This window comes from Lygodium microphyllum, chromosome 14 (assembly GCF_053477565.2).
Source record: "Lygodium microphyllum isolate KBCC chromosome 14, Lygodium_microphyllum_v1.1.10, whole genome shotgun sequence".
In the NCBI taxonomy this organism is placed as follows: Eukaryota; Viridiplantae; Streptophyta; class Polypodiopsida; order Schizaeales; family Lygodiaceae; genus Lygodium; species Lygodium microphyllum.
In genome coordinates, this window is record NC_141148.1 from 141,738,443 (window position 1) to 141,764,901 (window position 26,459).

The following is a 26,459-nucleotide window of genomic DNA, read 5'->3' on the forward strand; positions in this document are numbered from 1 at the left end:
AAGAGACATTTGGATTAATGGAGGAGATCAGAGGATCTCAATTGTACTCCTTTGATTTGCAATATAAGATAAAGAAATACTGTAAGGGGCGTCAATTTTGGGGCCAACCGGGTGTCCAATATCCAACATTATAAGTGGTAAAGTGTGTATTTTCAATTTATGTGAATTTTATGCTTATTGTAATCGGTGTTAAATCAAGTTATTTACCACTCTATCCAAGAGGAAAGGTTGGTTTCAAGTGCCCACAGCATTGGCCATTCTCCAATGACCGTTTGGTCACTAGGGGCCACTAAGCGTTAATGTTTTTTGAAGATAAGGGCAACAAAACGGCCTTGTAGTGTGAACATACTCAAGGCACTTTAAGTTTAGCAAGGTTAGGCCATAGTTACCTGGAACGGGGAATGGGAACGGGAGCGGGACCCCCTGGAACGGGGGGAACGTCCAAGGTGGGGGAACGGGAACGAGGGGGAACGGCACATATCTTAAGCGCCCCAAATATGCCCTGCATGATCAAGTTGCCCCAAAGAATGTCCCTCTAATTGCCCCAATAGCCCCCAATGCTCCAAATTGACCCAAATGTCCCGAAATTGACTCGATTACCCCCACAGCTCCAAATTGCTCATGAATTGCCCCAATTATTCTAGTTTCCCTTGAAATTAGACAATATAAATGGATGATTACCTTGGAATTGAAAATAGGCTGAAATTTGATTGTGATTTGCAAGAGTTCATAACGCATCAAATTTAAGCTTTGCATGGACTCCTAATTGGCTTGTGGGTTGTCTTGACACTTTGAATATTCAAAAGAGAGAGAGAGAGAGAGAGAGAGAGAGAGAGAGATTAGTGTGTGCACATTAGGCAATGGAGATAGGTGAACATGTAGTAGAAGAAGTGTGATATAAGCAAAAAGAAAAAACGTGGAAAAATGTAAATTTTTGGTCAACAGGCCTGGAATGGCCGTTCCAAACAGGAAACGGCAGGGAACGGCAGGGAACGGCCCAGGGAACGGCCCAGGGAACGTTCCCTGGCCGTTTCACCTCCTCCAAGGATTTGGAACGCGTTAAACCGTTCCTATAGGCCGGAACGGCCGTTCCCTGTTTCTATGGGTTAGGCTCTATGAATGAAACACAAGGCTTATTTGTGCACTTTCATCATGTGATCCCTACAGTTGGATTTAAGACCCTAGGCAACTATACCTGCATACCTACATTGAAGTGGGTTGATGGTGTAGGATGCCAACTCTTGTTGTATTGACTCTATGGATAAGAAGAGATCCTATTTGCATTATGCCGTCCATGTAGATGCCATGATCCCTCAACTATGTGCTAGTCTTTGAAAACGAACACATGTATTCCTTGATGCTACAAACTATTGTGAGGAACATGGTGCCAACTTAGGGTCTTATAGTCCATGTATGGATGTGACCCCTTTGAAGAGAGCCTTAACCACTATGGCGGCTTGGTTGACGTAGAGAAGGCGACCCCAAGGTTGATATAAGATGATACTCTCTCCAGTATATAGGCTCAGTTGATGAGATGTGGAGTTGAAGTGACAATCCAATTAGCTAAGTTTAAAGATCAAGATCTTGGGCTTCCATCCATAGACACATCTCTCTCTATGCAAAGAGCATGTAGAGCATCGATATGGCATTGGGGTGTGTACTCAACCCTCCACAATGATGTTATGTAGCTTAAAACTTAGTCAAGGGTAGAGTACCCTTCTCTAAAGCTAGCTTGTCCAGCTGCTCTATGCTCATGGCGCTTAGCCCATTTGTTGAGCTCATGCTCGAGAAAAAGCCAAAAGTATTGGTGAAAATATGACCAATCATGCTCGTCATATACTTCTAGGGATCTATGGAATCTTGTGCTTTTTGTATATTGTTGTTGGTTGCCCAAGTGGATGGGAATCACTAACATAGGACTTTATTGGACATGTGCTAGAAGGGTCGCAAGTAAATCCCTCACATGTGAGTACTGCTCAAAAACTAATCCATGATGTCTTGAGCCTTGTCATTCTATAGACAATCAATAGCTGCCCTTACCATGTTGAAGTGCAACAAGGATGAATGGGTAGGGCAAGGTATTGGGAGGTGAGGGAAGGGGACTGATAAAGTGTATGCTAGAGAGAGTGAATATACATATGCCAAACATTTGGCAAGGAAGAAGGCATTGTGTGGTGTACTCTTAAAATCTCCTCCGATCTCCTTGTAGCCTTCACTTAGGGAGAACTAGTAGCATTCCTCTTCACCCTCCCATACTACACCCATTAATTGCATCTAATGACCTTCTTTGCTTTAGTATGGTTGTGTTTTTTTGTCCATTAAGGAAGTCAAGAAATCTCTAGCACTCCAATAATATGTCGAATACACATGCAATTCACATGGGTCTCATCTATGGTTGCATAGCAACCTAGTCAAAAAGTCTCGTGGTTCAAAACACATCAAGACAATTATACTTCTCCCTCCAACCCAAGAACGTAAACAAGTCAAAATGCTTCTAAAGTAAAAGGAATCTAAACAGATAATGAGCCACGGATGCAGTTTTATTCTCATAATTCAAACTTTAGAGGATGACTCCATCTCAATCTCAAGTAATGTAATCAACACAACCTACCCTTGAGCTAGGATATTGAGAATGCAATAGTAAATAAAAGTCTCAACATTAAATTACGGACCATTAACAACGTTAGTCCCTAAGCAGGTTAGCACATGGTAAGCTACTGATGCAGGATTCTATGATCTAAAGGAGATAGAGTAAACATAGGGGTACATCTTGAACGTTTGGAGAAAAGTGAATTGTGGGATGCCTCTTAGAGAGCAATAATGATCATATATCATTACCTATTCAAGGGACAATACTATTGCATTTATTATGTGTGTATTAGATCAATCCTCTCTCATGCTTTTCATCATGGTTCTCTTAGCACACGATCCTGGATAGTTCTCAATCGTACCACGACCACCATAGAATGGACTATCAATACCAAATTTACCTAATAGAGGAGTCTTCAAGGTGACAATAGATATAATAACAAAGCTATGTAGAGCTAGGAGACCTCATCCCCAATACACACAATGCCCACAAGATTCCTCTAGTGTCACCATATGAGGGATATCGTAAATGGTAGGAGAGCCAAGACCTCTTGTACACATTAATTGCATTACCTTTGATTCAGTTATTTTAGTTGTATCTTTCTTTGTTTAACCATCACGAGGCATACCATGAATCAGTTGTATTATATACAAGTCATTTTTGCATGTACTAGATGTTTTTTTTTCCCAAGAAAAGAAATTTCTATTAATAACACCTCGGCAAATAACTGAGGTAAAACACAAAGTACAAGGAACTTTGTGAAGAGTAACTAAATACATCACAAATACAATGGTTGTGTGAACTCTCTCTTTTGTAATGAGTACTTACATCATATCATATCATAGGCGTACAAAAATCAAATCACAAGAAAGATACAAAAGTCATGGCAAAGAAACAAAAGGGATTGCCATGTGCCAAGGAGCTAAATCCTCCCTAGGGAGAGATTAGCATGTTAAACAATATATAAATGCCAATATAAGAGACCCTTGATCTTGGCAATATGTCCCCATGGTGCAGTCTAAAAGCAAAGCATTAGGCGTAACCAATTATACCAACAACCCCAAACACTAAAAAAATGGACCAACATCTTCATGTGTGGCTCTACCGGGCTGGGGTATTTTGCCTTACGAAACCTAGTCAAAAAGACATAGCAACATGCCAAAACTAGAGCTCTCCAAATATTCAACAAGAGGGTCCACATTTTCCTTGTTAAAGGGCACAAAATGAATCTTTGACAAGCAAATTTCATACTAGTCGTGCAAAAAAAATAATTGCCAATTGATATTCAGCACTCTCTCTTGTTGAGCTAAAAATGCATTAACCTGACTTAAACAGCCCCAAATCATGCTTAGTTAATGAACAAACATTCTTATTTTGAAAAGAAATGAGATTCTAGAGAGTTGTGTCCCACATGCAAAACCCTAAATTGGGTGCCCCAAACTTTCTATATATAAATAGGTATGCAACCCACCACTCTCTCTCAATCTTGTGTTTGCAAATTTTAGGAGTTGTATCTCTACTTCCCACTCCTCGTTTACTAAGGACTTCATGGTCAAAGCTTGCCCTAGCCATCTGCTACCATCTGGCGCATGATTCTAGCCTTCCGCACCCGTCTACAGTTGTCGCCTGGTATCTTGGAGTTGTTGCCTACAGTTTGCCTACTACCTTTGATACTAACGTCAATATCTGGTGCTATCACCAACAATTTGGAGCTATCGCCCTGATCTTCTCTCCCCCACAACTGTATTTATAGTTTCTGGCTGCCACCCTGATCTTCTCTCTCCTTCACAGGCTGTGTTTGCACCTAATAGCTGTTGCCCGGTTTTTCTCTCCTCAGGTACTTGCGTTTTTAGTCAATCAACTAAAACACACCTCACTAAATCACTATCAACACCCCATCTACCATATCCTAGCATTATAAAGCTAGATGACATGCACCTCTATGTATAGGGTTTAAATCATTTCTATGCACAAGTCAACTCAAACTATCAATGCAACCTAGGTCCTATCATATCAACACCAAAATTGTGATTTTTATATATCATTCAAATCATTTACACCCCTAACCCTAGCCCTACCGTATCAACAACTATTGAATGATCAATAAATTGTTCAAGGCTCAGTATTCACTGCATAGTGTGTTTGTTGCATGAGCACTATATGTTCAATATTCATTCACTTTATTACTCATTGTGTTCACTGTCTCTTCAGTCACCCTAACCCTAATCCTAATTGTATTCTATGTTAATTAGTTTGTGCTTTGTTGTACGATTGGTTTTGTGTTTTCTGCACTTAGAGCATTTCTTCACATGGTATCATAGCTAGGTACTCTCTGAGAAACATTGGCCTTTGATTGAAAAGCTCATTCACAAAAGCAAAAACAACAAAGGGATCATATGACTTCGAACACATTCATAACACTGCTCCCATCTCCACAACCAAACATGGATAGAAATGATCAGGAGTGGGCCTCTCAGCTTGCTACAACCCGATTTGACATGGACACAGAACCATTGGACTACCATGGAGTCCACATACCATATTAAATTTCTGCCGTTGAGTATGATCTCATCCTTATGCATAGGGCTCCACAGGAGGTTGAAGGTAAGCCTGAGTTTTCTCCTTTAGATTCAATGCACAGAACTAATGATCTTGCAGGACCTTCCAAATCTCCAGTACCAACCACCATCCGCAAGTGGAATCTAGCTCAAATTACACATCACTTCTACAATACTTTTCTTCAATGCCAAGTACAAACGCTATTATTTCAAATTCTATGCCAATTGATTCTGTATTTTCTGTTGGATCGTCAAGAAGGACTCTTCAAAACAAACTTTGGTTTGTAAGTAATGAGAAAGATATGTGTTTCTTTATGAACTTAAAACTAGGTAAGAAGCTAAAAAAAGAACTTGTAAGTATTCCGTCCCTTCCTTTTCTTTCAAATGATTTTATTTCTCATGGTCAATTTGGAGTAGATGCATCCTCATCCAATGCATTTAATGGACAAAAGAAACCAATGATATTTTCCACAACAACATCCATCATAAATCCATTTGGGCTCCCACCCATCGCTCCCTCATCTTCCACTACATTTTTCTTTCCGCTTCCATTAAGTGCACCACATTATCCACCATATAGCATATGGGGGGTTGTGCACATTCAGGCACAACCTTTAAGACCTCTACATACTTGTTTTCAAGTAATATACCTGTGATGGACGTTGGACCTCCCACACATACACTTTCAGGTTATGCCTTTGGGAGTGCATCCCAGACATACTCAAGTGTGGATCATTTGGTATCACAATTTGTCTCTATAGCATTACCTAGTGTACCATCCAATCATTCTATTGTGCCCAAGCCGACATTTAGATAAGGCTATTGTGTCCCAGTGCCTCCACCTACACCTACGGTATCATATGGACCTATGTCCATTTCAGTACCTCCACAGCAATTGTTACTCATTGGATATCAACAGCTTATTTCTGTCTGTCCACCTTTACCCCTTCCTCCTTATCCACCACCATCTTATCCCATCTATCCATCTTCACAAACACCTCATGGTTCTAGTTTCTTATCCACCAAGAATGCTTTTTAACCGCCCTGTTACAATCAAGTCATCCTAACAGTGTGGATGAAGTTACAAATGCTCATAATGTACACTACAAAATAAATAAATTTCTAAGAGTAAAAAAAAATTGTAAGCATAATTAGTGTCACTATGAAGAGAAAAAAACCACCCCCTCTCAAATTGAAAGGAGAAGTAAGAGGGAAGCACCCTCTCCCTGTCAATTTGAAGAAGTAGAGGAGAGTGTACCCAAGCTAATCCACGGTAGAAGATACTACACAACCGGCTTGTTGAGTGCCTTGGTTAAAATATCTGCAAAATTGTCACTAGATGGCACAAACTCTAGGCATATGGTGCCTAGCTCAGTCTGCTCTCTGGTGAAATGGAAATGAACCGCCACGTGTCGTGTTTGAGGGGTGATGATAGGATTGGCCACAAGGGCAATGGCACTCTGGTTGTCGCAGTAGGCATTTGTAGGCGGCTCGAAGAAAACTATAGTACAGCCAGCAAGTTCCTCAAATAAATGGCCTCCGTAGTACCATTGAAAAGAGCCCAATACTCTGCGTCAACCATGGAAGCCGCCACCATCTTTTGCTTACGGCTAGCCCAAGAGATGGGTATTGTACCAAAGATGTAGAGCTAGTCTCCATGGGAACACCGGGTATTAGGATCTCCTATCCAGTCAGAATCAATATACCCCTACAAGCATAAACCATGACCATAGGTTAGTCCATAATTATAGGTACACCTTAAATATCTTAACACACAAAGACGAGCAATCCAATGAGACATTCTAAGTACATTAAAATATTGACTAAGCAAACTAACTAAGAATGCATAATCTAGCCTAGTATGCATCAACAAGAGTAATTTCCCTACACTAGGATGATGGGTATGAGTATCAAAAGGTTGACCTAAGGTATCATTGTGCAGATGGACTGGGATCTAGAGGCATGGCCACTGGCCGTGTTTGATCAATGCAATACAGTTTAACCAGCTGTAGGGCGTATTTCTGCTATGATACAAAGATACTTTTCTCAGATCTAACAATCTCCATCTCCAAGAAATAAGACAACAAACCTAAGTAGGCCATCTCAAAGGTAAAGCAAAGTTGTGCATTAATTTCTGCTAGAGACACAGAATCTGAGGCAGTAAGTAGTATATCATCAACATATGGTAGGATACAGCTGATCCCCGCGCTAGTCATGCACATGTATAGATTTGGATCATAGGCGTTAGAATGGTATTCATGAGTCCATAAGAACTTGTCCATCCTATGGTACCAAGACCTTGACACTTGCCTCAATCCATAAAGAGATTTCCACAAGTAAAATCTTGTCAGTCCGGTTAGCGGAAGAAAAGCCGGAAGGTTGCTCCACATAGACTTCCCCCTCAAAATAACCGTTCAGAAAGACACTCTTGACATCCATTTGATTGATTGGCCAACTGTAGTGAGCGGCAAGTGTAACCAACAAACGAAATGATGTCAACGAAGCGGTAGGTGTGAAGGTTTCTTCATAATCAGCATAGTTGCACTAGTACCACGTACGAAAGTTTTCATACTATACCATACTTTATGTACCGTATCTTACATATTAGTACCATAAGGTACCAACTTAATGGATACATCTTTCCCATTCGAACTGCACTTTGGGACTAGCTGAATGCTCCTTATATTAATATGATTCTCCCGTGAGATTAGGTTATTTGAGATTCAAACAATTTCTCTCAACCTTCTCTCTCTCAAGCCCACACCTCTCTTATTCGTATGATCATTAATGTATGATGTATCCACTGTAGTTATAAGTTGTAGGTAGCAGTAGCGCATATTGCACATCCAGCATTAGGTTTTGGCATGTTACCTTCAAGTACTTATCTTATATACTCTAATAGCATTGCTATTTAGACTTGAAATATCTATTCTATTATCTTTAGTCCAAAATAATCAAGTTATTTTTTTTCGTACTAATATCGTACCATACCTTATAAAATCTTAAGGTACCATTTAGTACCGTATTTTATCGTACCGTACCGTATCGTACCTTTCGTACCTGACAACTATGATAGTCAATGCCGTGCTTTTACTTAAAACCTTGCACTACAATACGAGCCTTGTATTTGCCTAGAGTACCATCAATCTTTAGCTTGGTCCTAAAAATCCACTTCATCTCGACGATTGGCTTGTGATACAAGAACGATCCACCAATGTCCAAGTCTCATTTCGATCAACGCTATCTAGTTCCTTCTCCATGGCCTCATGCCAAAAAGAGACTTGGAGAGTCTCCTCTAGCTCAAAATATGCAATGTAATTAGCTAGAAACAATGATGCATATGAAGCCTGAGGACAAGCCAAGCAAACCTTCTAAGACCCTCAAGAGTGAAGTCCGGTGGAAGGCTCCCCGAATTCCACATGGTCTGCTGGTACTAGCGAGATAACGGGTCTCGCGGAAGAGGCCTGGGAGCTGAAGTATTTGTTGAAAGGTAAAGAACTGGTAGTAGACTCGGCTTAGTAGGCCCAATCTCAAATGATGTGAGTGAAGCTGAGGACAAAGAGTCCAATGTAAAAGATTGCATAATGTTCCTCTCATCAAAGATGACATCTTGCCTAACGATTACCTTGCTTGTCCAAGGATTAAACATCACAAATATGCGTATAAGCACGACTATTGAAAACTCTAAACTGAGAAATAATAGGTCGAGAGCAAAAAAATGCCTCATATGGAGTCTTTTTAGGAATCGGCGAGCATGTACACTGATGTGTTAATAGCCTTGACGACCCAAAGGCGATCAGGAAGCTCTGTGGCGAATAGCATAGAGCGTGTCATATTCAAAACTGTCTGGTTCCTATGCTCTACGACTCCATTCAGTGCGGGGGAGTTAATAGAGGTGAGTTGGTGTGTGATGCCTTGCTCCTATAGAGACTCAAAGAATGCGTGGGAGGTAAACTTGCTACCAAAATCACTCCTCATAGTACCCACACAACATGTATCTAGAGAAATCATCCACTATAAAAAAGAAATACAACATGTCATTCAAGGTAGCTGTGAATATGGGACCACAAAGATCTACATGAATGAGACTAAGGGGTTCAACAACAGGAGTGATAATAGACTACTGAGGAAAGGGTGTATGATGCTGATTACCTAGCTAATATGCTTTACAAACCTCTCCAGATAGTTTTAGGCGTGGAAGGCCCTCAACTATCCCTTGACATGACAGCTCATAAAGAGAGTCATAGCTAAGATGTCCTAAGCGAAAATGCCAAAGACGCTCGGAGTCCGTGGGCTCCCATGCGGTGGTCAAAGCTTGGAAGTGATGGAACTCCGAATCATCGGCAATCGGCTCGGTAAAGAAATGTGTAATGTGATAAAGGCCATTAGACTCTGCCATGCCTCGAGCAATAAGTAAACCAGTTTGAGAGTCTAGGACCTCGACTATGGTCGCGATGAAGAAAATTGTTCACCCCAACTGGCAAAGTTGCTGAACGGATAAGTTCACCCCAAGCTGAGGGACATGATAGACATCATGGAGTGAAGTGAGATTTGGAGCTAGGTTAGTGGGAAAATTCACGTGACCTTGGGCCTAAATCTTGACTAATTAGTTGTTTCCTATGCGAACACTTTAAGGGCTCGAAAAATGAAAATGTCTACTTTAGGAGTCATGTGATGTGTAGCTTCACTGTCCCTAAGCCAAACAGGTGTTGAGCTGCTCAGCTATGACGAGTTGACTCTGCAAGCATCTCATCAAGAGGCAACTTGCAGATGTGAACAAGACTCACATCCGATGTCTCTAAGGAGAAGATATATGCCTTTATAGACCAATCAGACAAATCCTTTGGAGTTGAGTAGTTTGCCGACTGTGATGACTCATCGGTGGCAGTGTGGGTTTGGCCTTGCCACTACTCCTGCTAGGGGTTGCAACCACCCTGGTTCCCTTGTTGGGGGTTATCTCACTAGGATGTGAGGGTTTGATTCTTGGATTTTGACTATGTGCTTCTTGCCTTAGATCGACACACGTCGTCATAATGGCCAACCTTTTAACAATGTTGACAAAACCTATTCTTTTTAGGTACATTCTGCCATCCAAGTTTCAGAGAAGATTGATTGGTTCCTTAGGATTCACTAGGCTTGTTTTGATTTTGATTTTGAGTTGAGTTTGTTTGCCCTTGCCCTATTGCCCCTTTGAGAAGATACAACTAGAGCCCCCTCTATTAAGGACATGTTATGAAATCGATCAAACAACCATGCATAACACAACAACTGATACTCAAACTCATATAATGTGGCAATTTGAAGTTGTGAAATCACCTACTATACAAAATGAAAATATTTTCTTGGCAACTTGTTAAGAAATAGAATAACCTAATCGTCAGGAGACTTAGGAGCCCCAGTGGTTGAGAACTCATTAAGGAGACACCGATACTCAGCCAACTTGACTTTCAAGTCATCCTTGTTTGCCATTTTGAAGTTTTGGAGCTCATGATTCAAATTTATGCAACAAGTCCTATCCCAAGCCGCATAGTGGTCAATCAAGTATGCTCAATGCTCGGATGCTAAGTCAAAATGTTGAAGCTGAGAGTTAAACTCAGACAATAGGCCGCACATAAGCTCGACAATAGCAGAGGCATTACGAGCCTTCCGTGAGGGGATGACCTCGTATAGAACAAGTGCAGGATTAGGGTGGGATTCCAACTCCTGTACTAAATCCCATAGGTTTGAGAGTCTAAGATATGCCTCAATAATTCCCCTACAACCATACTATCCAAGTGACACCGTTGCATCGTATTCTACATGAGTATAAATACTTGCATCTTTCTTTGCATTACCCCATGCATCGACATTCTATTCATGTGGCATTGCACATGGCAGTCCCTAAAGGCAATTTTTCCCTATGCTGGCTTTGCTTGTCTTGCTTGCTCCCATCATATTGCCTTTCTCTTCACATATTCTCTATATGATAGGCACACACGCACGCACGCGCACACACACACACCCTCTTACAAATCCCTAAGCACTTGTCCTAGAAGTGTGTGGGATTATTTTGCTTATTTTATGAAGATAGTGGGGCTATCCATCCTTCTTTTCCCGTGTTTCGGGGCACTAACTCAATGGGCAAAACTTGATTTGAAACTATTAATTAATGCTAAACCTTTTGAACAAATTACACCAAAGCTCTCCAATTTAATTTTTTTTTAAATCAATAAACACAAAGTCCATTATTGATTCCATCCACCTTTGCAAGACTTGGTAGGCCCTTGGGCAACCAACGCACATCCTTGATCCAATACCCTAGTCTCTCTGGGGTGATCACTTGGGCTCCCTTGGTAAGATAACCATCGCCTCTGTAGCCTTGGTAGGTCACTAGGCAACCAACGTGCATCCTTTGCTTAATGCCATGGCTGCTTTGGGGTGGGACGCCTTAGGATAAAAGACAATACTTATCAAGTGCTTATTTCTCCAAGCTCAGTTTTGGCCCTAAGAGGGGGTCTTCAACTGAAAATGCATTAGCCTGAATTAAGTAGCCCCAAAACATGCTTAATTAATGAAGAAACCTTCTTATTTTAAAAAGAAACACAGTCCTAGAGAGTAAGTACGTCCCACATGCAAAACCCTAATTTAGGTGCCCCAAACTTTCTATAAATAGGCATGTAGCCCACCACTCTCCCTCAATCTCGTTTTTGCAAGTTTCAAGAGCCGTATCTTTGTTGCCTACACCCCATTCACAGAGGACATGGTGGTCAAAGCTTCCCCCAGCCATTTGCTACCATCTGATGCTTAATTCCAACCTTCATTACCTGTTTGCAGCTATTGCCTAGTATCTTGGAGCTGTCACCTACAGTTTGTCTGATATGTTTGATGCTGACGTCAACATCTGGTATTATGGCCAGCAGTCTAGAGTTGCCGCCCTAATCTTCTCTCTCCTCTATACATTGTGCTTATAGCCTTGATCTTCTTTGTCCTCCACAAGTTGTGTTTGCACTTAACAGCTGTCACGAAGATATGAGAGTTCGAGGTTCAGTATTCACTACATAGTGTGTTTCTTGCATGAGCACTGTATATTCAATATTCCTTCACTTTATTATTCATTGTGCTCACTATCTCTGAGTTACCCCAACCCTAAACCTAACTATGTTCTATGTTTATCAGTTTGTGCTTTGTTGTACGATTGGTCTTGAGTTTTTTGTGCTCACAGATGCAATTCCAAGAACCCCGCACCAAGCTATGGCTCTTCGATACACTGGTCACATCCACACTACTTTATGGAGTACAAATATGGGGGGCCAGTCTTGACCACTGTAGCAGATCAAGGCGCACTTATGACGGTAGAGGTCGATGGAGAAACCCCTAGTGTCCATGATATCTAGGATGATGAGATATAAGGCCTCGGTGCCACATGAGATCATCAAAGCCGAGCTAGCAGCTACACCAATTGTGGTAGAGGCCCTCACCCGATCGGTCGCATATATACATAGCCTATGGGACTTACCCAGACATAGATATGCACAGTTGGCCCTTGAGTCCTCCAGCTTGCCAGAGAGGGTCATACTTCATGTTGATATGCACAGATATCGGTCTGGTTTGAGCTGCATGGCTTTAGCATGGACAAGGTACCCCCCTTCCAGTACTCCCCTGATGCACCATCTCTTGATCTGAGTAGGTTAGAAATCTGCAAGATCATCAGGATGGATCTTACCCAGTTGGATATCAGGCGGGCATGGTTGATACCAGGGCAGGAGCTAAGGACAAAGATAGCTTACTACCGCGAGCATTTCCTTCATACTACACATGATTGATTTATTGTTCGCCCAAGATACATGGACACCCACCTTTCCCATGGGATCAGAGGTACTATTGGCCAATTGCGCACCTCCTCACATCAGCTAGAGATTGAGACTGGCAGATATAGATCCATCCCACCAAAGGAGCGCATATACCAGATATGCCAATTAGAGCCAAAGACAAAGGAGCATTATATATGCCGCTGCCCAACGTATTATGAGGTTTGTGGTCATTTCCATTGTCTCTTTAGAGATGGATTTGGACCACTATCCAAAGTCATGGATTTTACCGATCAGCGATGCCTTGGCCTCTTTCTTCTTGAGATATGACGGCTTTGTGACATGTGCCTCAGGAGTACATCTACTCTGGGACATCGAGGCCCTTCACAGAGGCAGCTCACAGACTTCTTTGCAAAGGAGACTCAGAAGACTTCAATACAGTTACAGCCAGAGTCCACACAAGAGCCTCTCTCACCGCCACAGTCCACACACAGACAAGGAGCACTGATTGATCGAGCCATTCAGCTTATCCGATCTAGACATCCTAGGCCTCGACATAGCCACCGATGACACCTTCATAGACGGATACATGGGATTATTGCTCGGGCTAGAGCTAGGCCCTCCATACCCACATGAGATTGTACCGTTTGGAGCTCATTGTTACTAGATAGAGCTCTATGTTTTACACATACGATAGTTAGTTTCCTTTCTTATTTTGCTTTGTGCTACATATTTTGCCCAGACAGTTGTACCATCATACACATGATTGTAACTCATGGTCTCATAGGTCATTTTGGCCTTTTGTAGACGTTAATATATCATTTCCTCTCTCTTCTTTTTTTTTTCGTAAAGGGTAATTGTATTAATTACGAAAAAAAGTACAAGTTTACTTGATTACAAGATACATGATGGCACTAAGCCATCATGTGAAACGGTTCTAGTTCTAAGAGTTACAAGGTCATGGCAAAGATATAGAGGAAATTGCCATATGCCAGGGACGCAAGTCCTCCCGGGAAAGTAAGTCAGAATGCTAAAGAAGATCTATCTGCCAATACAAGAGACCCTTAAGCCTAGCAATATGCCGCTGAACATTACAGGCGGAATCAAAAAGAAAAGCATTCCGAATGGTCCAGTTATGCCAACAGCCCCAATATCGAAGAAAGTGAAACACGAGCTTCATATGTGGCTGTGCCGGTGTTGGGTATTTGGGCTGCACAAAGACCTAATCAAAGGGCCTTAGCGAGAAACCAACCACTGCTCTCCAAACGGCTGACAAGAACGACCATATTTTCTTAGCGATAGGGCAAGAAATAAATCGGTGACGGGCAGATTCGACACTGGTGGTGCAAAAGAAACAATTGCCATTGGATATTCGTCGCTTGGAAAGAGCTGAAGCAAGCGGAAGACCCCCAATCATCACCCTCCAAAGAAAGACCTTATATTTGAAGGGTGTCTTGTTCAGCCACCCTTCCATCACAGTTGCCCTCCACCATGACCGGGATTTACGCAATCCCCATAGAGCATTAGCTTTAGTGACCAACCAGTGATGATCTTTAATCAGAAGATGATAGACCTGGTTAGCGGAAGCTTTGTCTAAACTCAGCCGGCCTTCAAAGTCCCAATCCTGCCAAGGACGATCCAAAGTAAGGGCAGGAAAGGGTTGTCTGCTCTGGAGCACCATCAAAAGCTGTTCCCATAAATGCCTGTATCCACGAGGGATCCTAAAGATCCTCCTGGCTGTACGAAATGATATTAACACATTGCAACTGGCAAGGGTGGCATCCGCAACTGAAGTTAAGCCCAAACGTGCCATACGGTTGAATTGTGGTCGAAGCTCTTGTTTACCTTCCCATGAAAGTAACCGCGAGACTGCCAGCAATTCCAGTTGAAAAGAATTAGCAACTAAGCGATCCTCCGCTGGATGCCACTGAGCCTTCCGGAGGACCAGTTTCCAGGAACATACCAAATGGGTAAGCAGTGATGAAGAGGAACAAGAGAATCGGGAATCGGCATTAAGGACATGCCACCACGAACTCTGGATTTGGGTATTGCCATGCCGAAGCCCCTGCTCCTCAAGGAAATAATGGGCTATAACGACCCACGGATGATGATCTGAGCACATAGCGTGGAAAAGAGACCAACGGAGGGCCAACATGTGAGTTTGGGCATCCAAAATAGCTCCTCCACCCATGCGTTTGGGGGTGCACGCATGCGACCAAGAAATCTAGGAAATGCCTGCATGCAAGGAATCTTTCTTCCATAACATGAAACGAATAAACTGAGTCAGAGCATTCAGAGTAGTAGTAGTCCAGGGCAGCAAGGGCAAGAAATATGTGAGCATCGGCAACATAATTGTCTGGGCTACTTTGAGGCGAACATGGAATGGCCAAGCCTGAGACTTCCAATACAGGAACTTAGCTGCCAGTTTCTGAGAAGTCCACTGTAGAAGCTGCTTTGGGGGAACATCAACGCCCAAGGGGTAGCCAAGATGCCTGACAATGGAACCACGAGGCACAACGATACCCTGCCAATTCAATGACTGCAAATCGGACTCCGTGCAGCTGAGAATGGCTGATTTCAACGCATTGATGCAAAGGCCGGAAGCCTGACCAAAGAGAGCCCAAACATCCAATGCTTTGCGAAGGTTATCCTTATCCGCCCGCAGAATCATAAAACTGTCATCAGCCAAGGATTGACTAATGAAATGTTGTCCAGAAGGAAGCGACAATCCAGCCAACTGAGTGGAAGCTGCCATATGAGATAACATCGAAAGAACCGGATGAGTCGCAAGGGCAAAGAAGAGCGGGCTCAATGGGCACCCCTGTCTGACAGACCGGGCAAGGGCAAATGGCTCGGTAACGCCTCCATTCAACATGACTCGCGAAGACGCCGCTGCACTGATGATGTAGATCAGTCGAGACATCCGATCACCAAAGCCCATAGCAGACATAAGCTCTGCAACAAAAGACCAGTCCAGATAGTCGAAAGCCTTTTCCAGGTCCAATTGAATCAGTACGACCTCCTGATTAGAATGCCGTGCATAATCAATCGCCAGTTGCGTATTTAATACATTGTGCAGAATGTTTCGGCCCTTAATGAAACCATATTGAAGAGGATGCACAATGGCAGGGAGATGCTTGTGGAGCCGATTCGCCATTACTTTGGAAAAGATTTTGTACATAGAACCCATTAAAGAAATTGGGCGCCAATGTTTCAACATAGACGGCGAAGGAACCTTCGGAAGCAATTTAATAAGTCCTTCTTTCCATGAGGAAGGCATAATCCCCGTTTCCCACACCTGCTGAAACAAAGCCGTCAATGGTTTCGCCAATTGGGTAGCAAAAACCTCAAAGAACTCATTGGTGAGACCATCCCAGCCAGGACTTTTATCCTTGGGTAAGTGTAACAAAACATCCATAACCTCCGCCTCACAAATATCTGACTCCATAGTGGCTTGCATGTCTTGCGGAACCTGATTACGAACCAGGTCATAAAAAACTGAACGGGCGTGAGTAGTTTGGGCTGAAGGTGGAGAAGTGGAACCAAGAAGATCGATGAAATAATCCCTACACATATGCACAATAGTCTGCGGATCAAGGACCAGGTGCCCGTCTGCATCCAGAAGTCTAGTCATATTCTCTCTAGCAGGAGAGGGATGCAGGGCTCGAAAGAATTTATGAGTCTGACACGCATTATCTTGCAAAGTCTCCGTCAGATGCTGCAATTTGGCCTACTGATACGATTTCAACTGAAACTCTTGAATAAGATGAGCCACACGCATTGCCAGTGCTAGTAGAAATGCATCATCTGGAGTGTCCATCAGCAGAGAACGGACCAAAGCCAGCAAGTCCTCCGCTGCTTGCCGACGCTGTCGACAAAGAGAGGCATGATGGATTCCATACTGCCGAGCAACCCGCTGCACATTAGAGAGCAATCGTTCAAACGAAGCAGTGCCCTGAGAGGAGAAGTCCAGTAAGAATCTATCAATCAATTGCTGCATATAACCCTGAAAGATTGCATGCTTCAAATAAGATGAGTTAAAACGCAAAGGTAGCCGCTCCAGAAATCGCTTAAAAGGTGCAATGGGTTGTGCGAGCATCTCAAGCTGCAGAGGAAAATGGTCCGACAATGCATATTGCTGCAACACTTTCATTTCAAGCATCTCAGGGAGGAAATCATCATTCTGCATTATGTATATGCGGTCCAGCCGCGACCATGTTGTTGCATACTGAGCGGAATGGAAAGTAAACCCTGTAGAAGACGGGTGCAGCCAGCACCAGAGATCTTGCTTAAGAACAGCAAGAGCCAATTCATGCCACCTACGGCTTTCCGGCGCGTCCATCACCGAATGCTCCGATGTGGACTGCGAAGAATCAACACACATATTGAAATCTCCCATGAAGAGGCCCCGTCTGCCAAGTGACAAAGAAGTCTGCAAAGTATGCCAAAGCTCCTGGCGCGATAAAGGATCATTCGGTGCATAGAGACCAAGTAACCATAAGATTTCTCCATCGAATAAAATTTCAATCACCACAAAGCGGCCATGCACATCATTTTTAATAAGAAGAGGTTGATATTTTTCGTGTACAATCATGAGCACACCAGAATAACGCATGGCCTGTGTCCCTGCATAGAACAGACGAAAGCCATGGCAGTCTACAACTTTTCCAGCTTCACCGTGACTCTTGTGTTCAACAGCACACAAGACATCCCACTGATTCTCATGCAATACAGTCCACATGGCATGTTGCTTATGGCGAGAACAGATTCCTCGCACATTCCAAGTGGCTATTTTTCATGTGTTTTTTGTAAAAGAAAATCACGTACGAGGCACAGCTTGTCTCGATTTGACCTTTTCTACGAGAATGTCCAGGACTCCCTCATCCAAGAAATCAGCCAACACGGCAAAAGAGTTCTGCGGACCAGATTTGGAGGTAGACAGCATATCTGTTGGCTTGGGAATGGAGCGGGGATAACGACGATCCCACGGGGTAATGACGTTGCCTCTCGTATCAAAAGTCAGCTTAGCTGGTGGACCCTTTGGACGATCCGAATACACTCTCCGAGTGGGCTGAGGACGGGGGGCAGAGGAAGCCATCGCAGGAGGAGAGTGCTCCGACGGCAACATTTCTTTCCTGCGCATATAAGTACGCATGGAATCTTGTGACGCAGAAGGCACAGAATTCTCCATGCCAGCAACCACCCTGTTACCTTTTTTTGCGCGTACTTCAACCCAGTCTGTGCCATGGGAGTCTAAAACCGAAACCTGTTGTTTACCTTTATCCAGAGCTTTAGGTGGGTGAATAGCATCCTGCGATGGGACATCACATACCATATCTTCCATGGGTAGCGCAACATGCCCCGCATCTGAAGTGTGTTGTTGTTCTGGGCATTCGGCCATGAAATGCCCTAATTTGCCACAGGAAAAGCATGTCCTGCAAAATTGCCCCATTTCAAACGAAAGTGTAAGGGATGCATGCCAGAGCAATTGAGACATAACCACGCAGGCCTTTTCCTGGTAGTGTCCCATAACATACACAAGCGATTACGATTCACTGCCCTTAAACTTGGAGGGACCAGAACCGTGCCCACAGTAGCCATGGCGTCCTTCAACAGTGGCCAATAAATAGCCGGGCAATTTTCCACTTCAACCCATACACGGCACTCCCGTTGTAGCAGGCGCTGAAAATCTGCCATTGGGCGCCATGGTACAACATGGACCAAACGACGATCAAGAAACAGAGGCAGTTTAGACAGAAGAGCAACACGGTGCGTCTCAGATTTTAACAACACCTCAAAAAAACCTCGGGGCCCCACAAAAATCTCTTCAACACATTCCCCTTGTAGCAGACTGTGCAGCCACTGGCGAATACGGGAAAGCTGGGGGATTCTACCAGTGAAGAAGAGTATCACCGCGCGATCATAGAATACTGAAAAGGAGCGCAAGACAGATTTGGGGTCAACAGTGGCTTCCAAAACATCTTCCGGTGCAGAGTCAGAAAAGGCTTCCTGATTATGTTGAACATAATCGCCAAGTAGAGTGTTGGCAAACTCTAGCAAATGCTCCCAGTCAACATCCTGTGAGTCTGCAGAGTCCGAAGCAACCTGAGCATAGGAACGATCCTGATGATCCATTGACTCCTCCGAAGTGTGCTTGGTGCGTTTGCCTGCAGGCTGAAAGTCAGGAGCAGTGGGCATCTCTTCATTGCACGGAACCATATCATCGGGTTCCTCGGTATCAGAGTCCGGACGAAGCGCTGCCACCGTTTGGTCTATAAAATCCAGGTCCAAGCCAGCCATGGTGTATCACTGCGTATACCGGTCAGAGGCCGAACGAAGATCTCACGGGAGGCAGGAATGCACAGGCCATTCTTCCTCTTCGCAGGCAGAGACGGGCTCGTTCCCTTTGCTGGCTCACCCTGTCGCACGCTCTGTGTGGCAACCTGGGTGTGACTGGCTGCTGGCCCTTGGTGGCAAAACGGGCAGATCAGGGCGGGTAGCAGGCAGGGGGCGACGGAACGTGCAGGCAGAGGGCGAGCTCTCTTTCTCTCTCTCTCTCTCTCTCTCTCTCTCTCTCTCTCTCTCTCTCTCTCTCTCTCTCTCTCTCTCTCTCTCTCTCTCTCTCTCTCTTTTCGTAAAAGGTAATTGTATTAATTACGAAAAAAATACAAGATTACTGGATTACAAGATACATGATGACAGAAAGCCATCATGTGAAGAGGTTTTCTCTTTCTCTCTCTCTCTCTTTTTTCTGATTACAAGATACACGAGGGCCCTAGGCCAACGTGTGGGGAAGCCCCGTAGTAATGCACTGAAAAGGTTACTCCAATCATGGCAACGACCCAGAGGCAATTGCCATATGCCACGGATGCAAATCCTCCCGAGGGAGCAAGTCGGAGTGTCGGATGATATCTAGCTGCCAATCCAAGAGCCCTTTAAGCCTGGCAATATGTCGGGGTACATTAGAGGCCGAATCAAAGAGAAAAGCATTGCGCGTGGTCCAAATGTGCCAGCATCCCCAATATCTGAAAAAGTGAAATAAGATCTTCTCATGCAACTGTGGCGGTGCGGGATACTTCGGGTGCACAAAAACCCAGTCGAAAGGAGTTAGCGAGGACCCCACCACCGCGCGCCAAATGTGCGACAAGAGTGACCAGATATTCTTGGCGAGCGGGCAAGAGAGAAAACGATGTCGGGCCGATTCCGCCGGTGTGGTACAGAAGAAACAATTGCCATTCGAGATGCGACGCTTGGCAAGGGCCGAGGCCAGAGGAAGACCACCAATCATCACCCGCCAAAGAAAAACCTTGCATTTGAAAGGGGTCTTATTTAGCCAGCCCTCCATCAGCGTTTTCTGCCACCATGACAGCGATTTCCGCAGTCCCCAAACAGTATTAGCTTTCTCTCCCAGCCATTGGTGATCTTGAACAAGAAGATGATACACCTGATTAGTAGAGGCCTTTTCCAGACTCAGGCGGCCTGCAAGGTCCCAGTCCTGCCAAGGGCGATCCACAGTCAAGGCAGGAAAGGGTTGCCGACCCTGAAGCTCCGACGAAAGCTGCTCCCATAAATCACGGTATCCACGCGGGATCTTGAAGAGTCGCCGAGCCGTCCGAAATGATACGAGGACATTGCGAGTGGCAAGGGTAGCATCCGCAACCGACGTCACACCTAAACGGGCCATGCGATTAAATCTTGGTCTGAGTTGATGTTTATCTTCCCATGAAAGGAGTCTCGATACTGCCAACAATTCCAACTGAAAGGAGTTAGTCTGCAAGCGGCCCCCTACTGGGTGCCAACGGGCCTTTTGGAGCACCACTTTCCAAGAGCCGACCAAGTGCAGTAACAAAGAGGAAGAGGGACTGGAAACACGAGAGTCAGCATTAAGGACATGCCACCAGGAGGCCCGAAGCCGTGTGTTGCCATGGCGGAGCCCGCTGTCCTCAAGAAAATAACGGGCTATGATGGTCCATGGCTGATGGTCCACACACATGGCACGAAAAAGGGACCAACGGAGAGCTAACATATGAGTGTGTGCATCCAAAATAGCTCCTCCACCCATGCGCTTAGGGGTACATGCGTGTGACCACGAAATCCAGGAAATGCCGGCCTGCAGTGAATCCTTCTTCCACAGCATGAAACGGATGGGATGAGTGAGGGCCTTCAACGTAGTAGGCATCCATGGCAACAAAGGCAGAAAATACGTTAGCATTGGAAGCATGATTGTCTAGGCCACTTTGAGGCGGACATGGAATGGCCACGCTTGCGACTTCCAATACATAAACTTCGCCGCCAGTTTTTGTGAAATCCACTCCAGCAGGTCTTTTGGCCGTACATCCACCCCCAATGGGTATCCAAGATGCCTGACAATGGATCCACGGGAAACCACCTGGCCTTGCCAACCTAAGGACTGTAAATCAGGCTCCGTACAACTGAGAATGGCGGACTTAAGGGCATTGATGCGAAGCCCAGAGGCCTGACCAAAGAGTGTCCAAACATCTAATGCCCTGCGAATGTTGTCCCTGTTCGCCTGCAAAATCATAAAGGTGTCATCAGCCAAAGATTGGCTAACGAAGTGTTGACCCAACGGAAGAGACAGCCCGGCCAGCTGAGCAGAGGCTGCCATGGAGGATAACATTGAAAGGACCGGGTGAGTCGCCAGGGCAAAGAAGAGAGGGCTCAAAGGACAACCCTGTCTGACCGAGCGTGCAAGGACAAATGGCTCTGTAACTCCACCATTAAGCATAACTCTGGAGGACGCCTCAGCACTAATGGTGTAGATCAGTCGGGACATTCGGGTACCAAAGCCCATAGCCGACATGAGGTCTGCAATGAAAGACCAGTCCACATAATCAAACGCCTTTTCCAAGTCCAATTGGATCAATACCACTTCCTGACCGGAGTGCCGCGCATAGTCAATAGCCATTTGCACATTTAAGATATTATGCAGAATGTTGCGGCCCTTAATAAAACCATATTGAAGAGGATGCACAAGAGCTGGAAGGTGCTTGTGAAGCCGATTCGCCAGCACTTTGGAGTAGATTTTATACATGGAGCCCATCAAAGAGATTGGTCTCCAGTGTTGCAACTTTGACGGCGAAGGGACCTTTGGAATTAGTTTGATAAGGCCTTCTTTCCATGAGGAGGGCATGACCCCCGTTTCCCACACCTGCTGAAACATGGCCACCAATGGCTTCACCAACTGCGTGGCCGAGGTCTGAAAGAATTCATTAGTGAGACCATCCCAGCCAGGACTTTTATCATTCGACAGGTGCAACAAAACGTCCATAACCTCTTCCTCGCAAATATCTGTCTCCAAAGCGGCTTGCATATCAACTGGAACCTGCTGGCGGACCAGATGATAGAAGACCGAGCGGGCATGCGTAACCTGGCTAGAAGGCGAGGAAGAGGAACCAAGAAGTTCCATAAAATAGTTTCTGCACATAGTGACAATGGTCTGCGGATCCGTGACCATGCGACCTTCCGAATCCTGGAGTCTGGTCATATTTTCGCGAGTCGGAGACGCATGCAAGGCGCGAAAGAACTTATGAGACTGGCAGGCGCTATCTTGCATTGTGTCCTTCAAGTTGTGCAGCTTGGCCTGTTGATAAGATTTCAACTGAAACACTTGAATAAGATGGGCCAACCGCCTTTCCAGCGATAGCAGAAAATCATCATCAGGGGAATCCAGGAGCAAGGAACGGACCAAAGCCAGTAAGTCTTCTACTGCATGTCGACGTCGGCGGCAAAGCGAGGCATGATGGATCCCATACTGGCGAGCAACCCGCTGCACATTAGAGAGCAGCCGTGCAAATGAAGGCAAGCCCTCAGAGGCGAAGTCCAATAAGAACCTCTCAATCAGCTGCTGCATATAGCCCTGGAAAATTGAATGCTTCAAATAAGAGGAGTTGAAACGTAAAGGGAGCCTATCCAGGAATTGCACAAAAGGTGCAATAGAGTGTGCCCACATCTCAAGCTGGAGGGGGAAATGGTCCGACAACGCATATTGCCGCAAGACCTTCATTTCCAGCATCTCGGGAAGAAAATCATCGCCCTGCATGATATACATTCGGTCCAGTCGCGACCAGGTAGTTGCATATTGTGCGGAATGAAAAGTAAACCCTGAAAAAGAAGGGTGAAGCCACGACCAAAGATCTTGCTTGAGCACGTGCAAAGCAAAGGAACTCCACACCCGGCTTTCCGGCGTATCCATTACCGAATGCCCTGAAGTGGACTGAGAAGAGTCAACACACATATTGAAATCTCCCATCAAGAACCCCCTTCGGCCGAGTGACATGGAGCCCTGCAAAGTGGACCAAAGATCCCGTCGGGATGCGGGATCATTCGGAGCATAGAGGCCCAACAGCCATAAAATCTCTCCTTCAAATAAGACTTCGATCACCAGAAAGCGGCCCTGCACATCATTTTTAACAAGGACAGGCTGATATTTCTCATGGACAATCATCAGCACGCCCGAATAGTGCGTAGCATGGGTCCCTGCATAAAACAGACGGAATCCATGACAATCCATCACTTTTCCTGCTTCACCGTGACTTTTGTGCTCAACTGCACACAATACATCCCACTGGTTCTCGTGCAAGACGGTCCACATGGCATGTTGCTTATGGCGAGAGCAAATGCCTCGCACATTCCATGTGGCTATCTTCATGTATCCTCAAAGAAGGAAGTCAGGAACGAGGCGCCTGCTGCCTCGATTTCACCTTTTCCGCGAGAGCATCCAGGACACCCTCATCCAGAAAATCAGCCAATACTGCGAAAGAATTCTGGCGACCTGCTTTGGAGATAGAAGGGAAATCCACTGCCTTGGGAGAGGGGCGGGGATAACGCCGATCCCAGGGTGTAATAACATTTCCTTTGGCATCGAACGCCAGCTTGGCAGGTGGGCCTCTGGGGCCGTCGATATAGGCTCTCCTTGGAGACTGATTGCGGGGGCCCGACGGGGCCGTAGGACGCGCAGCCTGCTGTGAAGTGGCCATTTCTTTCCGGCGCGTATACATGCGCACGGAATCCTAGGAAGCGGGAGGCCCAGGATCCGCCAGGCCTGCATCCAACTTTTTACCTTTTTTAGAACGTGCCTCAATCCAGTCAGTGCGACGGGAATCCACACTCAGGACCTGTTGTTTGCCTTTATCCATGACATGAGGAGACTGAAGGGCTTCCTGGGGCGTGGCATCAAGCACCATGTCGTCCTTGGGCAGCACAACCTGCGCATCCTCGGAAGACGATTGCTTTTCAGGGCATTCGGCCATGAAATGCCCCAATTTACCACATGAAAAGCAGTGGCCCGCAAAGTTGCCCCATTTTAAGCGAAAATACAAAGGATGCATGCCCGAACAATTGAGGCGAAGCCACGCGGGCCTTTTCCTGGCCGTGTCCCATAGCATGCATAAACGGTTGCGGTTCATCGCCCTGAGGCTTGGGGGAACCAGCACTGTTCCCACAACCGCCATCGCATCCTTCAACATGGGCCAATAGACCGCCGGACAGTTTTCCACCTCCACCCACACCGGGCATTCGCGTTGAAGCAGACGCTGGAAGTCGGCCATGGGGCGCCATGGCACAACATGGACCAAGCGGCGATCAAAGAATAGCGGCAACTTGGACAGGAGCTCAGCGCGATGCGTTTCCGATTTCAGCAGGACCTCATAAAACCCGCGAGGTCCAAGGAAGATCTCCTCAACAGACTCCCCTTACAATAGATGGTGCAACCACTGGCGAATGTGCGAAAGCACTGGGATCCTGCCAGTGAAGAAAAGTATAACTGCACGGTCATAGAACACCGAGAAGGATCGCAAGACTGATTTGGGGTCCACCGTGGCTTCCAGCACATCATCCGTTCCCGCAACAGAAAAAGATTCGGTATTATGCTGGACATAATCACCGAGCAGAGTATTGGCGAAGTCCAGCAAATGCTCCCAGTCAATTTCCTGCGAATCCACAGGATCAGAGGCCACTTGCGCATAGGAGCGTTCCGGAGGACTCATTGGCTCATCAGGCGTATGCTTGGAGCGTTTGCCGGCAGGCGGCTGTTCAGAACTCGGCGGCAACTCCTCCGTGCATGGCACCATATCTTCCGGCTCCTCTGCATCGGAATCAGGGCCAAGGGCTGCCACCGTCCGGTCAAGAAAATCCAAATCCAGGCCAGCCATACTGCTGTCTTCACACGCGTCCTGGCAGAGGGCGCGCTAGGTTAGGTGAGGTCGATCCTGCGCAGGGACGTATTGCTGGTCCCCTGCTTCGCGCAGGATCCAGTCAAGCCTGCGCTGCCCTGGAGGACGGGGCCAGGCGGCGCGCAGGGCGGGATGGCGAAGGAACCACAGGGCAGGGCGGCGCAGCACGCAGGCGGGTCAAAGACGAAAGGCGCGCAGGGGGGCGACGAAAGGGCGCAGGGGGTAGCGACAGGCGAGAGGGCAGGGCGGCGCGCAGGGCGGCGCCAAGCCCGCAGGTCAGAGGGGCGGCGGCAGGAGGGCCAGACGGGCGCAGGAGGGCAGACGGGCGCAGGAGGGCCAGACGGGCGCACGCAGGGCCAGACGGACTCGCAGGCGCTCTCTCTCTCTCTCTCTCTCTCTCTCTCTCTCTCTCTCTCTCTCTCTCTCTCTGTGCGGTGCGCACTATGGAGCGACCAGCTGTTCGCAGACAGGCAGGGGCAGGAGTCGAGCCGCAGGGTCAAACAGACCCCACACGGGTCCGAAGGGCGAACGTAGGCAGCGCGTGAGGCAGAGGAGCACGTCGGCGGGTCAGGAGAGGCACGTCAGATCCTCTCGCTCTCTCTCTGAGACGGGCACGGACAACGGCGACGGCGACTGACGCGCACGGGCACAGGCGGGCGAGCAGGCGACTGACGAGCGCAGGCGGACAAGCACGGGCGACGGCGACTGTCGCATCGCAGACAGGCGACTGAGGCGGCGCAGACTGGCGATGGCGTGTCAGGCGACGGCTGCGACAGACGCTATGGCGTGTCAGGCGACGGCGGCTACAGACGCGACGACGGCGTGTCAGGGTTTCGGTCCCGCTCCCGCCATCGCTCCTCTCTCTCTCTCTTCATTTTCTCTCTCTCTCTCTCTCTCTCTCTCTCTCTCTCTCTCTCTCTCCCCAAAATTTTTTTAAAAAAACAGTACCCATCTCTTTTATAGTTGTCCAAACCTCATTGTTTTCACTAGTTGCAAAGCCAAAACATATGAAATTTGAAATGCATCTAAATTTTATCAAAACAAAAATTTCATGCAGCAAGGTATCTGCAAGAATCAAAGACATTTACCATTCATTATTGATTGGAAAACTGGTCCAAGTGTTACATATGCATTTGTTGAATACGCAGTGTGCTGAAAAGTTTCCTTCTGCACAGAGATAAAGAGAACAATTAAAACACTATACATTGATATAACATGAATGCCAACACTAAACATTTCTTTTTCCTTTCCAAGAAATAAAAACTATTAATAAATCTCCTCGGGACAACATATCCCAAGGAAAATTACAAAATTAACATTTCCTTGCATACAA

The 26,459-nt window shown here is 46.0% G+C and overlaps 1 protein-coding gene across 4 annotated transcripts in view; it reads right to left on the reverse strand.

The window, feature by feature from the left end:
- LOC148026178 (ATP-dependent DNA helicase Q-like 2) overlaps positions 1-26,459 on the reverse strand; it is a 133,729-nt gene that overhangs the window by 12,195 nt on the left and 95,075 nt on the right. For all 4 annotated transcript variants that reach the window (XR_015693196.1, XM_087693463.1, XM_087693461.1 and 1 more), the window contains one exon: positions 26,215-26,293. Coding sequence is in view for 3 of the 4 variants with exons in the window: in XM_087693463.1 (XP_087549589.1) it covers positions 26,215-26,293 (79 nt within the window). In the remaining variant the exon portion in view is untranslated. The remainder of the gene's footprint in view (positions 1-26,214; positions 26,294-26,459) is intronic.